General features: G+C 43.1%; 1 protein-coding gene across 3 annotated transcripts in view; it reads right to left on the bottom strand.

Annotated features, from left to right (window-relative positions):
* Positions 1-13154, bottom strand: part of tspan15 (tetraspanin 15) — a 197632-nt gene extending 184478 nt beyond the window's left edge. For all 3 annotated transcript variants that reach the window (XM_060841826.1, XM_060841827.1, XM_060841828.1), the window contains exon 1: positions 12954-13154. In XM_060841826.1, the coding sequence (XP_060697809.1) occupies positions 12954-13061 (108 nt within the window). In that variant the 5' untranslated portion in view covers positions 13062-13154. The remainder of the gene's footprint in view (positions 1-12953) is intronic.
* Positions 13155-13712: the final 558 nt, after the last annotated feature.

Raw genomic sequence — 13712 nt, 5'->3', positions numbered from 1 at the left:
AATTCTTGATCTCATTTCTATTCTGACCTTTTTGTCCCTGACCTGGGCAGTATTCCAATGAAACTCAACATAAGCTTGAATCGAACCTCAAATTTTCAGTTGGGCATTTTATAGACTCTGCTGAAAATGTGTTGCTGGTTAAAGCACAGCAGGTCAGGCAGCATCCAAGGAACAGGAAATTTGACGTTTCGGGCTCTGGCCTGAAACGTCGAATTTCCTGTTCCTTGGATGCTGCCTGACCTGCTGTGCTTTAACCAGCAACGCATTTTCAGCTCTGATCTCCAGCATCTGCAGACCTCACTTTTTACTTTATAGACTCTGGCAGTCAACAATGTTATCAACAACTTTACGTCATAACCTCTGCCATTCTGTTTCACATTTTTACTTATGGATGGTTCTTCAAATCTTTTTCACTTCATTTGAACAGTTGCTATGTTGCCATTCAGATAACTAGTCAATCTTGTACCATTTTACTTGTTCGGTTACCACTCACTTTGATTTTTCATATCATGTGTAAATTAATCTCTCCTGACTTCCACCATATCATCCTACTCTTCTTCCGCCCTTATTTCAACTGCTTGAAATCTATTATATTTTAAACTTGTGCCAGTTGTGATGAAGCCTTTTCAAACTGAAACTTAACTCTCTTCATAGATATGCTATATCCAAATTTCACATATCTTCCGATTTGTTTTAAATTTCCAGCATCCAGAGCATTTTGTTTTGAAAAATAATATTTACAAAGGTAATACCAGGACCGTGAGGTATTACACATCAGGAAAGGATGTGCAGAATGTTTTTCATAAAAAAAAAGCTAAGGGGTAGCCTAACAGAAACATTTAAAGCTAAGAAAGATGTTTAGCGAGTAGACACAGGAACAGTGATTCCACCAATGGAAAAGCAAATCTAGAGGCCAACAATATCATTCAATCAGGCACTGGGAAAAAAACATTTTTACCTAAGAAGTGGTGCTGTATCAAAGGTTGAGACAAACAGTAATGATGTGAACTTGAGGTAAGTATAAAAGACAGAAGAGAATTAATTGACAGCTATCATAAAATCCCTAGTGTGGAATCAGACTATTTTGGCCCAAGTCCACACTGATTCTCTGAAGTATAATCCACTTTGACCCATTCCCTTACCCTATTACTCTACATTTCCCCTGAAAATGCACATCCCTGAACACTATGGGCAATTTAACTTGGCCAATTCATCTAACCTGCACATTTTTGGACTTGACAGATTTAGATAAGAAAGGCTTAAAGGAGACTGCCTAAAGGAGACAGGTTGGACCAAATGACATGTTTTTGTCTATTTTATGGAATTCTATTTAATATAGAAATTTTTCCAAATTTGCAGATGGTACAAAGTAGCAACCTGTTCTGAGAAAGATGTAAAACAATTTCAGGAGAATTCGGACAGGCTTAAAGAATGAGCAAAAATATGGCAGATATAGTATGTGGAAAAATGAGAGATTAACCACTTTGGTAGGAGAAACAGATTTGCAAAGTATTTCTTAAATGATAAGAGATCAGAAATGTTAATGTACAAAAGGAACCTGGATGTCCTTCTTGACAAGTCACCAAAGGCTAACATGCCTGTCTCAGTTTGAAAAGGCTAACATGCTTAATTTTAAAAAAAATTACAGGCAGGAAAGTGGGAGTATTGTGTATTTAAGTACAGTGAAAAGCTATGCTTATGAGAATTAAAGGCAAATCATAGTAAGCGAGGATATATAGATCAAAGGGTGAAAACAAAATTTTAAGTCAGTGGTATACAGGTTATGTCGCACAAGGTGTGTGCCAGGCAAGATCAATATTAACAAGATCAGCATTGTTTGAAGTTCGACAGTTCATTCATCAGTTTAATGACGTGTGAGAAGAAGCTGTTCCTGAACCTGCTGGTGCGTGTTCCAGCTTCTGCATGTTCTGCCTGATGGAAGAGGTTGTAGGAGATCATTACCGGGGTGAGGCGGGTGGGGGGAGGGGACAATGGGTGTTTGATTGTTGGCAGTCTTTCTGTAGCAACAAGCCATGTAAATAGAGTCCATGGACGAAAGGTTGGCTTCCATGATGGTCTAGGCTGTGCACACATCCTTCTATAATTTCTTATGGCCCTGGGTAGAGCAGTTGCCATATCAGGCTGTTATGCACCTTGAACAATACGATTTCAATGGTGCATCCGTAAAAGTTTGTTAAGGTCCTTATGGACATGCCAAACTTCTTGAGTCACCTGAGGAAGAAGGGGAGTTCGCTTCCTTTCTTTCTGAAATCAATGATCAATTCTTTAGTTTTGCAGAGGTCAAATGGCTGCTCTCATTGCACCACGTCACCAAGCCCTCTGACTGACTCATCATTTTTTGATGTCCGTCCTACCACACTGGTGTTGTCAGCAAACTTGTGGATGGCATTCGTTCAGAATTTAGCAACAAAGCCATGGATGCATAGGGAGTACACCTCCTTGCGGGGGGGGGAGGAAGGGTTACAGTGTTAAGTGTTATTGTGCAGTTGCCTATTTATGCCAATTGTGGTCTGTCAGTCAGAAAGCTGAGGATCCAGTTGCAGAGGGTGGAGCTGAGACCAAGGTCTCAGAATTTGGAGATCAGTCTGAAGGGGATAAAAGGTGTTGAAGGCAGAAGTGTAGTCAATAAGTAGGAGACTAATGCAGGTGTCCTTGTTGTCCAGGTGTTCCAGGGATGAGTGCAGGGCTAGGGAAATGGACTGTGGACCTGTTACATTGGTATGCAAATTGTGGGGGATCGAGGCAGGCTGTGAGACTAGAGTTTATGTGGGCTATGACAAGCCTGTTGAAGCACTTCATGATTATGGAAGTCAGAGCCACTGGGCAGTAGTCGTTAGGGCACTTTGCATGTACCTTCTTAGGGACTGGGATGATGATGGTTTTTTTGAAGCAGGTAGGGACTTTGGAGTGAGAGGCTAAAGATGTTGGTGAATACTTCTGCCAGCTGGTCTGCACAGGATCCAAGTGCTCGTCTGGAGACTCCGGCCGGGCCCATTCCTTTCTTTGGGTTGATTCCTAGGATCTGATGTATGCAGCAGAGATAGTGGCACGTGTGTCCAGGACTGTTTGGGGCAGGTGATACCTTGCTGATGGCATTCTGCTTGAACCGAGCATAGAAAGCATTCAGCACATCAAGGAGGGATATGTCTTTGTCTGCTATCTTTCTCTGCTTCATTTTGTGTCCCATAATATTGTTTAGGCCTTGCCAGAGACGGCGAGAGTCCGTTTGGTTGGTTTGGGCCTTAACTTGGTCCGATACTGCCTCGTGGCATCTCTGGTGGTTTGCAGAGATCATATAAAGTACAATGAAAATTTACAGCCCAGGAACAGGCCCTTCGGCCCTCCAAGCCTGAGCGGATCCAATTCTACTTCTGAACCTGTCACCCAATTCCTAAGCATCTCTATCCCTCTGCTCCCCACCTACTCATGCATTAGTCCAGACTCACTTAAATGAATCTACCGCGCCTGCCTCTACCACCTCTGCCGGCAACGCATTCCAGACACCCACCACCCTCTATATAAAGTACCTGCCACGCATATCCCCCTTAAACTTTTCATCTCTCACTTTGAAAGAGTGATCTCTCATTATTGAATCCATCACCCTGGGAAAAAGCTTATCTCTATCTACCCTGTCTATACCCTTCATCATTTTGTAAACCTCAATCAGGTCCCCTTTCTAATGAAAAGGAACCTAACCTATTCAACCTCTCTTCATAGCTAGCACCTTCCATACCAGCCAACATCCTCATGAACCTTCTCTGCACCCTCTCCAAAGCGTCCATATCCTTTTGGTAATGTGGCGACCAGACTGTACACAGTATTTTAAAATGCGACCAAACCAATGTCTTGAACAATTTTAACATGACCTGCCAGCCCTTATACTCAATACTCCATCCAATGAAGGCAAGCACACTATATGCCTTCTTGACCACTCTATCCACCTGTGCAGCAACCTTCAGGGTACAATGGACATGAACTCCCAGATCTGTCTGCTCATCAACTTTTCCCAAGGCCCTTCCATTCATTGTTGATTTCACCCTAGAATTAGACTTGCCAAAATGCATCACCTCACATTTGTCTGGATTGAACTCCATCTGCCACGTTTCCACCCAACTCTCTAGTCTCCTCAAAGAACTCTGGATCTCCTCTATAGATCCAGGTCATCCAACTTGAATGCTGCACATCCAGTCTTCAGGAGGGACTGGATTTCCTGGGATATCCAAAGCTTCCAGTTGGGGAATACTTGGACTTCCTTGGTACAGAGTCCTCCATGCATTTGCTAGTGAAATCCGTGATGGTGGTGTGCTTGTCCAGATTTTCTGGTGAGTATATGAATACAGTCATGTCCACTGATTCCAAGCAACCTTGGAGATGGTCTTCCACTGCCTTGGACCTTGGTGAAGGGTCCTCCTGTTTCAGCTTCTGCTTGTAATGTGGAAAGAGGAACTCAGCGATGTGATCTAATCACCAAATTCCCAACAATCAACAGCCTCGGGGTCACCATCGACAAGAAACATAGCGGGACCATAAATGCCATGACAATCAGAACAGATATGAGGCTAAGTATTTTGCAATGAATAGTTAACTTTCTGGATTGCGAGATGGCAACACATGTGGTGGGAGAAAATGTATATGCTTCATACGTAATTTGTCTATTTAGTTTGATGACTGATTAGCTATGTTACCTAAAAAGTGCTTGAGAAGAGGTCCAACGCCTTTCTACCAGGTAAGACTATGACTAGTTTATTGACCAAAAGATATCCACTGAATGCTTTCAGAGACTAGAAATTCCCCATGCCTCAAGAGAAAAAAATTGCAGTTCTACAGGCAGCCCAGGGGAGCTGTATTAGCTAAAACCCTTGACATGAAGCACAAATGGTTGTTACAAAGCGTGCAGATAGTCAAACAATTTATATACAACATATATAAAACATTTGGGGTGGCACAGTGGTTAGCACTGCTGCCTCACAGCGCCAGAGACCCAGGTTCAATTCCCGCTTCAGGCAACTGTCTGTGTGGAGTTTGCACATTCTCCATGTGTCTGGGTTTCTCTTCGGAGGGCCTGTTTCCAGACTGTAGAGAATCTATTCATTTACTTCCTGGCACCTGTTTAGTAAGTTTACTACAGCACCTCCCCTGGCAGTGCATACTTATTACTCTGTTAAAAAAACCTTGCCTCACATGAAAGATCAAAGAATCAAACAGTACAGCAGACCTCCAGGCCCAAATCAGATTTGTCCAAATAGAGTGGTTTGATCCTAGAAGGATCCATGCCTTACTGCATAAAGACAAGGAAAGGGCTGCTTTAGAATATGAGGAATGAATGGTACTGAACACTGTGCATTCTTCAACAAGTTTTCCCACCTTCGAACTTATGGGGGATTTGGTTGGGAGCGGGGGTGGGGGGTGTGTGTGGAGTGGGGAGTGGAGAGGAAAGGTCATAGAGAAAATATCTCCAAGATGATTAGGCCTAGGACACTACCCTGAGGAACTCCTGCAGAGATGCCCTGGAACTCAGATCATTGACCTTCAGAAGGAGGAGTTGGTGTTGGGTGTCTTGAAAAACATTAAGGTAGGTAAGTAACCAGGGCCTGTTCGGATTCATCCCAAGATACTGAAGGGAAGAAATTATCGGAGCCTTGATAAAGATTTCTGCATCCTCTTTAGCCACAGGCACGGTACCAGAAGTCTGATGAAAAACAGGGATAATCCAGAAAATTATAGACCAGTGAGATAAGGATGTATTAGGGAAATTATTGGAGAAGATTTTGAGAAAGTTTATTCTTTATTCATTCACAGGATGAGGATGTCGCTGGCTAGGCAGCATTTATTGCTCATCCCTAATTGCCCAGAGGTGGTTAAGGGTCAACCACATTCTTGTGGATCTAGAGTCACATGTAGGTCAGACCAGATCAGGATGGCAGCTTCCTTCCCTAAAGGGCATTAGTGATGCAGATGGGTTTTTCCAACAATCGACAATGGACTCATGGTCATCATTAGCCTCTTAATTCTGGATTTTTATTGAATTCAAATTCTACTGTCTGCCATGGCAGATTTACTTATATACAGAGAAGAACAGACTTATTAGGGATAGTCAGCATTGCTTCACACAGGGGAGTCCTTGCCTCACTAACTTGGTTGAGATTTGAGGAAGTAACAGAGATGATTGATAAGAATAGAGTAGTGAATGCTGTCTACATGGACCTTATTAAAGCATTTGAAATGTTTCCTCATGGTAGTGTGGTCCAGAAGATTGAGTCACACGGGATCCATGGTGAGTTGGCAAGTTGGATACAAAATTAGTCATTGTAGAAAACAGAGGATAGTTGTGGAGGATTGTTCTTCTGACTGGAGACCTGCACCCAGTGGTGTGCTTGATTGTAATTTATGTAAATTATTTGGAATGAAAATATATGTTTAGATCCAAAAGATGTGCAGGTCAGGTGAATTGTCCATGATAAATTATCCATAGTGTTAGATGCATTAGTCAGGGGTAAACATAGGACAGGGGAATGGGTCTGAGTGGATTACTCTTCGGAGGGTCAGTTTGGTAACTTGTTGGACTGAAGGGCCTGTTTCCACACTGTAGGAGAATCTAATCTAATCTAATCACAGATGGCTGTTGCAGCTGTATATGATTTTAGTTAGGCCACATTTGGAGTAATTGTGTGCAGTTCTGGTCACCATACTATATAAAGAGACTTGGGACTTGGGAGAGAAATTTACCAGCGCGTTGCCTGGATTGGAGTGTAGCAGCTATAAAGAGAGGTTGGACAAACTTGGAATGTTTTCGCTGAGAGCTGAAAGCGGAGGGAGAACCTGATATAAGATTAGGAGAAGCATGGATAGGGTGGAATCTTTTTCCCAAGATTGAAATGTCAATACTGGGGACATAAGTTTAAGATGACCTGGGAAAACTCTAAAGGACATGTGCAACAAAAGTTTTTTTTCAAAATCACAGGAATGCACTGCCAGGGGAGATGGCAGAAGCAGACATGATAGCAATGTCTAAGAGCAAGCAGGGAATAAAAGGCTAAGGGCCACATGTAGGCAGATGGGATTGATTTAAAATGGCACTGTGGTCAGAACAGTCATTGTGGGCCAACAAGCCTGTTTTTGCGCTGTACCATTTTTTGTTCATCTCCTTTAAACTTCCCCCTCTCACTTTAAACCTATGCCTCCTTGTAGCTGACATTTCCAACCTGAGAAAATGACTCTGTCTATCTATCTTATCCATGCCTCACAATTTTATATACTTCTATCAGGTAGCTCCCTCAGCCCCCAACGTTCTAGCGAAAACAATTCAAGTTTGCCCAACCTGTTTTACACAGCTAAACATGACAACAATTTTTATACTTAATGTCCCAACCAATGAAGGCAAGTATGCCATATGGCTCCTTGATCACCTTAGCTACTTGTGTTGCTGCTTTCAGAGAACTATGGAGTTGCATTCCAAGATGTCTCTGCATATCAAAGCTCTTAAGGGTCCTAGCCATTTACTGTATACTTTCTTCTCCCAAAATGCATCACTTTACACTTGTCTGGATTAACCTTCTTTGGCAATTTCTTTGGCCATTTCTTTGCCCAACTTTCCAAATGATCTGTATCCTGCTGTAACCTTTGTTATCCTTCCTTACCATCCACAACTCTATAAGTTTTCATGTCGCCTGCAAACATACCAACCAGACCATCTGCACTTCCATCCAAATCATGAAATAAATTACAACAGAGGTCCCAGCACTGAGTCTTGAAGAACATCACTGATCACAGACCTCCAGTTGTACACCCCGTAAAACTATTCCATCTTCTTTGATCAAGCCAATTTTGTAGCCAACTTACCAACTCACTGCAGATCCCTTGCAAATTAATCATCTGGACCAGCCGACCAGGAGGAACTTTGTTAAATGCTTTAGCAAAGTCCATGCAAACAACATCCACTGCTCTACCCTCAATCATTTTCGTTACTTCTCAAAAACTCAATCAAATTTGTGAGACAAGACCTCCCTACACCAAGCCATGCTGATTAAGGGCAGACAGGCATTGAGTGCTAGCTGGAGAGAATAATTTGCAGAACTTGTCAACCAAGATTCTGTGTTCAATTTGATTGACTTCAACTGCATTCCTCAATACCACATCAAAATCAGACTCCAGGCTATTAAGTCAGTCTTCAAATCATTCTGTCAGTTGAAACATTCCTAATATTCTGTTCTCTTCCAAATACAAGTAAATCCTGTCCATAAAAATTATCTCCAATAATTTCCTTACCACTATTTTAAGGCTCACTGGTCAAAAATTTCTGAGATTATTCCTGTTGTCCTTCTTCAAAAAAGAAGCAACATTGATTACTCTCCTTACTTCTGAGACCTCGCCTACGGCTAAAGAGGATTATAATGTAATGTTCTGTCAAGACAATGCACTGACCAAACATTACACTGTCTCTTTTAGTCCACTAAACTCCACTCATTGGACAGTGAAAGCATCACTAACAATGATAATCAATTTCAGGCATTTCACTCCAACAACTTCCTGCATAGTGAGGTAGATCATAGGGTCCATGAAAGAGCCTTTAGGAACCAGCTCAATATTATCAGGTAACTTAATCTCAAACTTCTCCCCAAGGAATGCAATGGCAAGGATGGCAAACTCCCTTCTGAAACATGAAGGTGCCTTCATTGCACAACATACCATTTTTTACTGTTACAGCCAATAAATCGATCACCTTAATGGACATGAAACCTAGGCTTGAAATGCAATGTCGACTCAGAGATCCCAGAGAACCAAATATGGAACGGAGCTGACTAAGAGCAGCCAGGCAGTGAGTGCTTGCTGGCGAGAACATTTTGTAGAACCTATCAACCAAGATTCTGTATTCAATTCCAATTTCAACTGCATTCCTCTATACCACATCAAAATCAGACTCCAGGCTACTAAGTCAGTACGTCAGTTGAAAAAATTAAGAAGTCTCTGGAGTAGTTCGAATCCCTGGCAATATTTTGAAATTCAGCAAAGATAGACTCCTGGAGCACCTGCACAACCACTTCAGGGAAGAGACTGGGAGATCTCAGGGATGTTAATATTCACCATACAAAAACTAAATCGCATAAAAAGCCTGACTTTACTGCTAGAACTTTTCCCTCTAAGCTACAGAGCTGTGGGTTACATTCTGGGTATGTAATGTTGGTCAGACATCAATTCAATGCTGAAGGAAAGTTGTACAGTTGGTGACACGGTCAAATCAGGTTCCCATTTGCCTGGTTTATGAATGGATAGATATAAAAGTTCGCATGCCACTATTCCTGGAAATGCAAAGAAGTAGGCCCATATTTATTCTTCAATTTGTGTGCTGTCATGCTTCTTGTATTACAAAAATGAATACACTTCAAAAGTGCTTCTTCTGTCTTATTATTCAGTTAGGACTTCAATCAGTCCAACCTGCCCTCTGAACATAAAGATTCCCATGGCATTGTGAAAGACAACATAGGTCTCCTGGTATTTGCTAATCATTCAGACCTGAACCAATTGGTGATTTGCCCACTATCTACTGTGGAACCTTGCAGTGGATAAACTTCATGCCATGTTTCCTACAACTACCAAAGCACAGACAATGCCTTATCACCATCTCTTCAATCCCATTGGCTGCCTCTCAAAAGCACGACTGTTTCATTGGTTGCAATTGGATATGTATCTTGAGCTCATGAAAAGTTTAAATAGAGTGCACTTGTTCTTTCATGCCTGCCTGAACTTGGACTTTGTAATGTGTAACAACTTCAAACAACCCTGAGGATCTCTCTCTCTCTCTCTCTCTCTCTCTCACACACACACACACACACACACCACCTAAAGGGTAGACCATATTGGATTTTGTGCTTGGCAATGAACCAGGCCAGGTGTCAGATCTCTCAGGGGGAAAGAGCAGTTTGGTGATAGTGATCACAACTCCTGATCTTTACTATAGTCACAGAGAAGAATAACAGCACTCGATAGGGGAAAGTATTTAATTGGGGAAGGGGAATTACAATGCTGTTAGGCAGGAATTGAGAAGCCTAAATTAGGAACTTAGGGAAATGCATGATAGAAATGTGGAGGTTGTTAAGGGAGCACTTGCTGATTGTGCTGGACAGGCTTGTCCCACTGATACAAGGAAGGGATGGTAGGTAGAAAGGACCATGGGTGACAAGGGATTTGGAACATCTAGTCAAGAGGAAGAAGGAAGCTTAATTAAGATTGAGGAGGCAAGGATCAGACAGGGCTCGTGGATTGCACGGAAGTCAGGAAGGAACTGAAGAATAGACTTAGGAGAGCTAAATGGGGGCATGAAAAAGCTTTAGTGGGTAGGATTAAGGAAAACCTGAAGGTATTTTACACTTACGTGAGGATCAAGAGGATGGCCAGACTGAGAGTAGGGTCAATCAGGGATAGAGGAGGGGACGTTTGTTTGGAGTTGGAGATGGTAGGGGAGGGTAATGAATACTTTGCTTCAGTTTTCACTACTGAGAAGGACCCTGACGTTTGTGAGGACAGGGGTGAAACAGACTGATAGGCTCGAACAGGTTGATGTTAAGGAGGAGGATGTGCTGAAAATTTTGAGAAACACAAGGATAGATAAGTTTCCTGGGCCAGACAGCATATGCCCAAGGTTACTACAGGAAGCGAGGGAAGAGACTGCTGCGCCTTTGGCAATGATCTTTGCGTCCTCACTGTCCACTGGAGGAGTACCAGATGATTGGAAGGTGGCAAATGTTACTCCCCTTGTTCAAGAAAGGGAATAGAGATAACCTTACAGACCAGTCAGTCTTACATCTATAGTGGGCAAATTAATGGAAAGGATTCGGAAAGACAGGATTTATGATTACTAGGAAAAGCATAGTTTGATTAGATATAGTCAGCATAGCTTTGAGAGGAGCAGGTCATGGCTCACAAGCCTTACTGAATTCTTTGAGGATGGGACAAAACACATTGATAAAGGTAGAGTAATGGATATGGTGTACATGGATTTTAGCAAGGTGTCTGATAAGGTTCCCCATGGTAGACTTATTCAGAAAGTAAGGAAGCATGGGATTCAGGGAGATTTGGCTGTCTGGATACAGAATTGGCTGGCCCACAGAAGACAGACATTGGTAGTAGATGGAAAGCATTCAGCCTGGAGCTCAGTGACGTTGGTGTTCAGCGGTGATCTGTTCTGGGATCTCTGCTCTTTGTGTTTTTATAAATGACTTGGAGAGGAAGTGGAAGGATGGGTTAGTAAGTTTGCACAAGGTTGGTAGAGTAATGGATCATATGGAAGGTTGTTGTAGGTTGCAAAGAGACATTGACAGGATAAAGAGCTGGGCTGAGATGCAGCAGATGGAGTTCAACCTGGAAAAGTGTGAAGTGATTCATTTTGGAAGGTTGAATTTGAATGCTGATGACAGAGTTAAAGGCAGGGTTCCTGGTCACATGGAAGAACAAAGGGATCTTGGGGTCCATGTTCATAGATCCCTGAAAGTTGCCACCCAAATTGATAGAGTTGTTAAGAAGGTGTGCTGGCTTTCATTAGCGGGATGATTGAGCTTAAGAGCCACAAGGATATGCTGCAGCTCTTTAGAGCACTGGTTAGACCACACTTGGAATATTGTTCAGTTCTGGTCACCTCATTATAGGAAGGATGTGGAAACTTTAGAGAGGGTGCAGAGGAGATTTACCAGGATGCTGCCTGGATTGGAGGGTATATCTTATGAAGAAAGGCTGAGGGAGCGAAAGCTTTTCTCATTGGAGCAAAGAAGGGTGAGAGGCGACTTGATAGAAGTGTACAAGATAATAGGAGGCATAGTGTGAATAGATTAGATAGATTCCCTGCAGTGTGGAAACAGGCCCTTTAATCCAAAAAGTCCACACCGACCCTTTGAAGAGTAACCCACCCAGACCCATTTCCCTCTGACTAACGCACCTGACATTATGGCCAATTCACCTAACCTGCACATCTTTGGACTGTGGGAGGAAACCCACGTAGACACAGGGACAATGTGCAAACTCCACACAGACAGACACCCCAGGCTGGAATCAAACCCAGGTCCCTGGCGCTGAGGCAGCAGTGCTAACCACTGAGCCACCATGCTGCCCTCAAATAGTCACAGACTTTCTCCAGGGGCAGAAATGGCAATCACGACAGGACATAATTTTAAGGTGATTGGAGGAGAGTTGAAAGAAGATGTCAGAGGTAGGCCCTTTACACAGAGAGAGAGAGATGGGTGCATGGAATGCACTACCAATAATTGATAATAGAGTCAGATGCATTAGGGACATTTAAGTGACTCTTGGATAGGCACGTGGATGATAGTAAAAATCGTATGTAGGTTAGTTTGATCTTAGACTAGGATAAAACGTCAGCACAACATCAAGGACTGAAGGGTCTGTATAGGGCTATACTGTTATATGTGCAAGTAAGAGACTAAACGCTATATTTAATGAATGCCAAAGTGTTCTGGTTTCAGGTCCATTGCTGTTACTAAGCACAACGCTTTGTCTGAAGTATAAGTGTCAAAACACAAGGGATGCTCTATGCCAGACACATTGTCAAATCCACACTGGGTCTCCAAGGTTGGAAGCACTATGTTGTGTACCTTGGTTGGGATCTCTCCCTGCGATGGGGGCTGACCCTGCCAGATCCTCAAAATAACGACATTCCTTGTGCCAACTTTTCAGGGTCGGGGTTCTCCAAGCCACCACCTCTGGATGTTGTCTGCCCGGGTTAGGACACCTGTGTAAGGGCTGTATGTAATGTTTCCCCGGGATACTAATGTACGGGCTCACCGTGCGGGGTGGGAATCTCTCCATTCCCTTGAGTCTCCTGGGTGGGGCCCCTCTGTGTTGACAGAAGGTACTCTCACTCGGAGTTGCTGTGAGTCATACACACGCACAGATTCAAACCACTGCCCCTCCCTGTTGCCACTTACCCAGAAGAAAGTGGAATAAATGATGAGGATGATTTTGAGACAGATGTAGTTGAAGCGCTGACAGTGGTTGCGCGGCCCTGCCCTGGACCCCCTAGGCGCGCGCTCCATGCCGAGCGCGCGCTCAGTTCCAGCCGTTAGTCCGTCGCGTGACCTCAACAAACATTGGAAAAAGACAACCTTCGGTTCCGGCTCACCTGTCGGCAGGCCTCACCCAACTTTAACTCACCCGCCCTCCCGGTAAATACTCACCAATCAACGGTGGAATATCTTAGATTGACATCCAACTAACCAATTAAAGATCAGTGACGCGACAATCTCGGGAGATGCCGGTGAAGTGGAGCGAGTGGATCCTCGCGGCACGGTTTAGTACTGCACCCTGGGGAATCAGGCTTTGGGAGCATCTTTAAACATTTAGAGCATGAAACACACGTCAGATTTACAAATTGATCTTTTTATAAGATCCATCCGCGAACATTCTTTCTAATGATTGATATGGAAAGAAATGTATGATGGAAATTTCAGAGCTCAGAAAGTTCATGTTGAAAACTCAATTCGGAGGATTAGAGGAATGCTCAATCTCAAATGTAGATATTTTGCAAAATAAACAAATGCGTGGAGAGGAAGAAACGGTTTTTCACACGAAGTACAGGATATTGGTGAGACCTTTTCTGGAGTACTGTGTCGAGTTCTGGTCGACCAGTTATAGGAAGAATATTGTCAAGCTGGAGGTTTCAGAAGAGATTTACTAGTGTTGTTGGG

The sequence above is a fragment of the Hemiscyllium ocellatum genome, chromosome 22, assembly GCF_020745735.1.
Source record: "Hemiscyllium ocellatum isolate sHemOce1 chromosome 22, sHemOce1.pat.X.cur, whole genome shotgun sequence".
Taxonomy (NCBI): domain Eukaryota; kingdom Metazoa; phylum Chordata; class Chondrichthyes; order Orectolobiformes; family Hemiscylliidae; genus Hemiscyllium; species Hemiscyllium ocellatum.
This window is presented reverse-complemented; position numbering and strand designations above follow the sequence as displayed.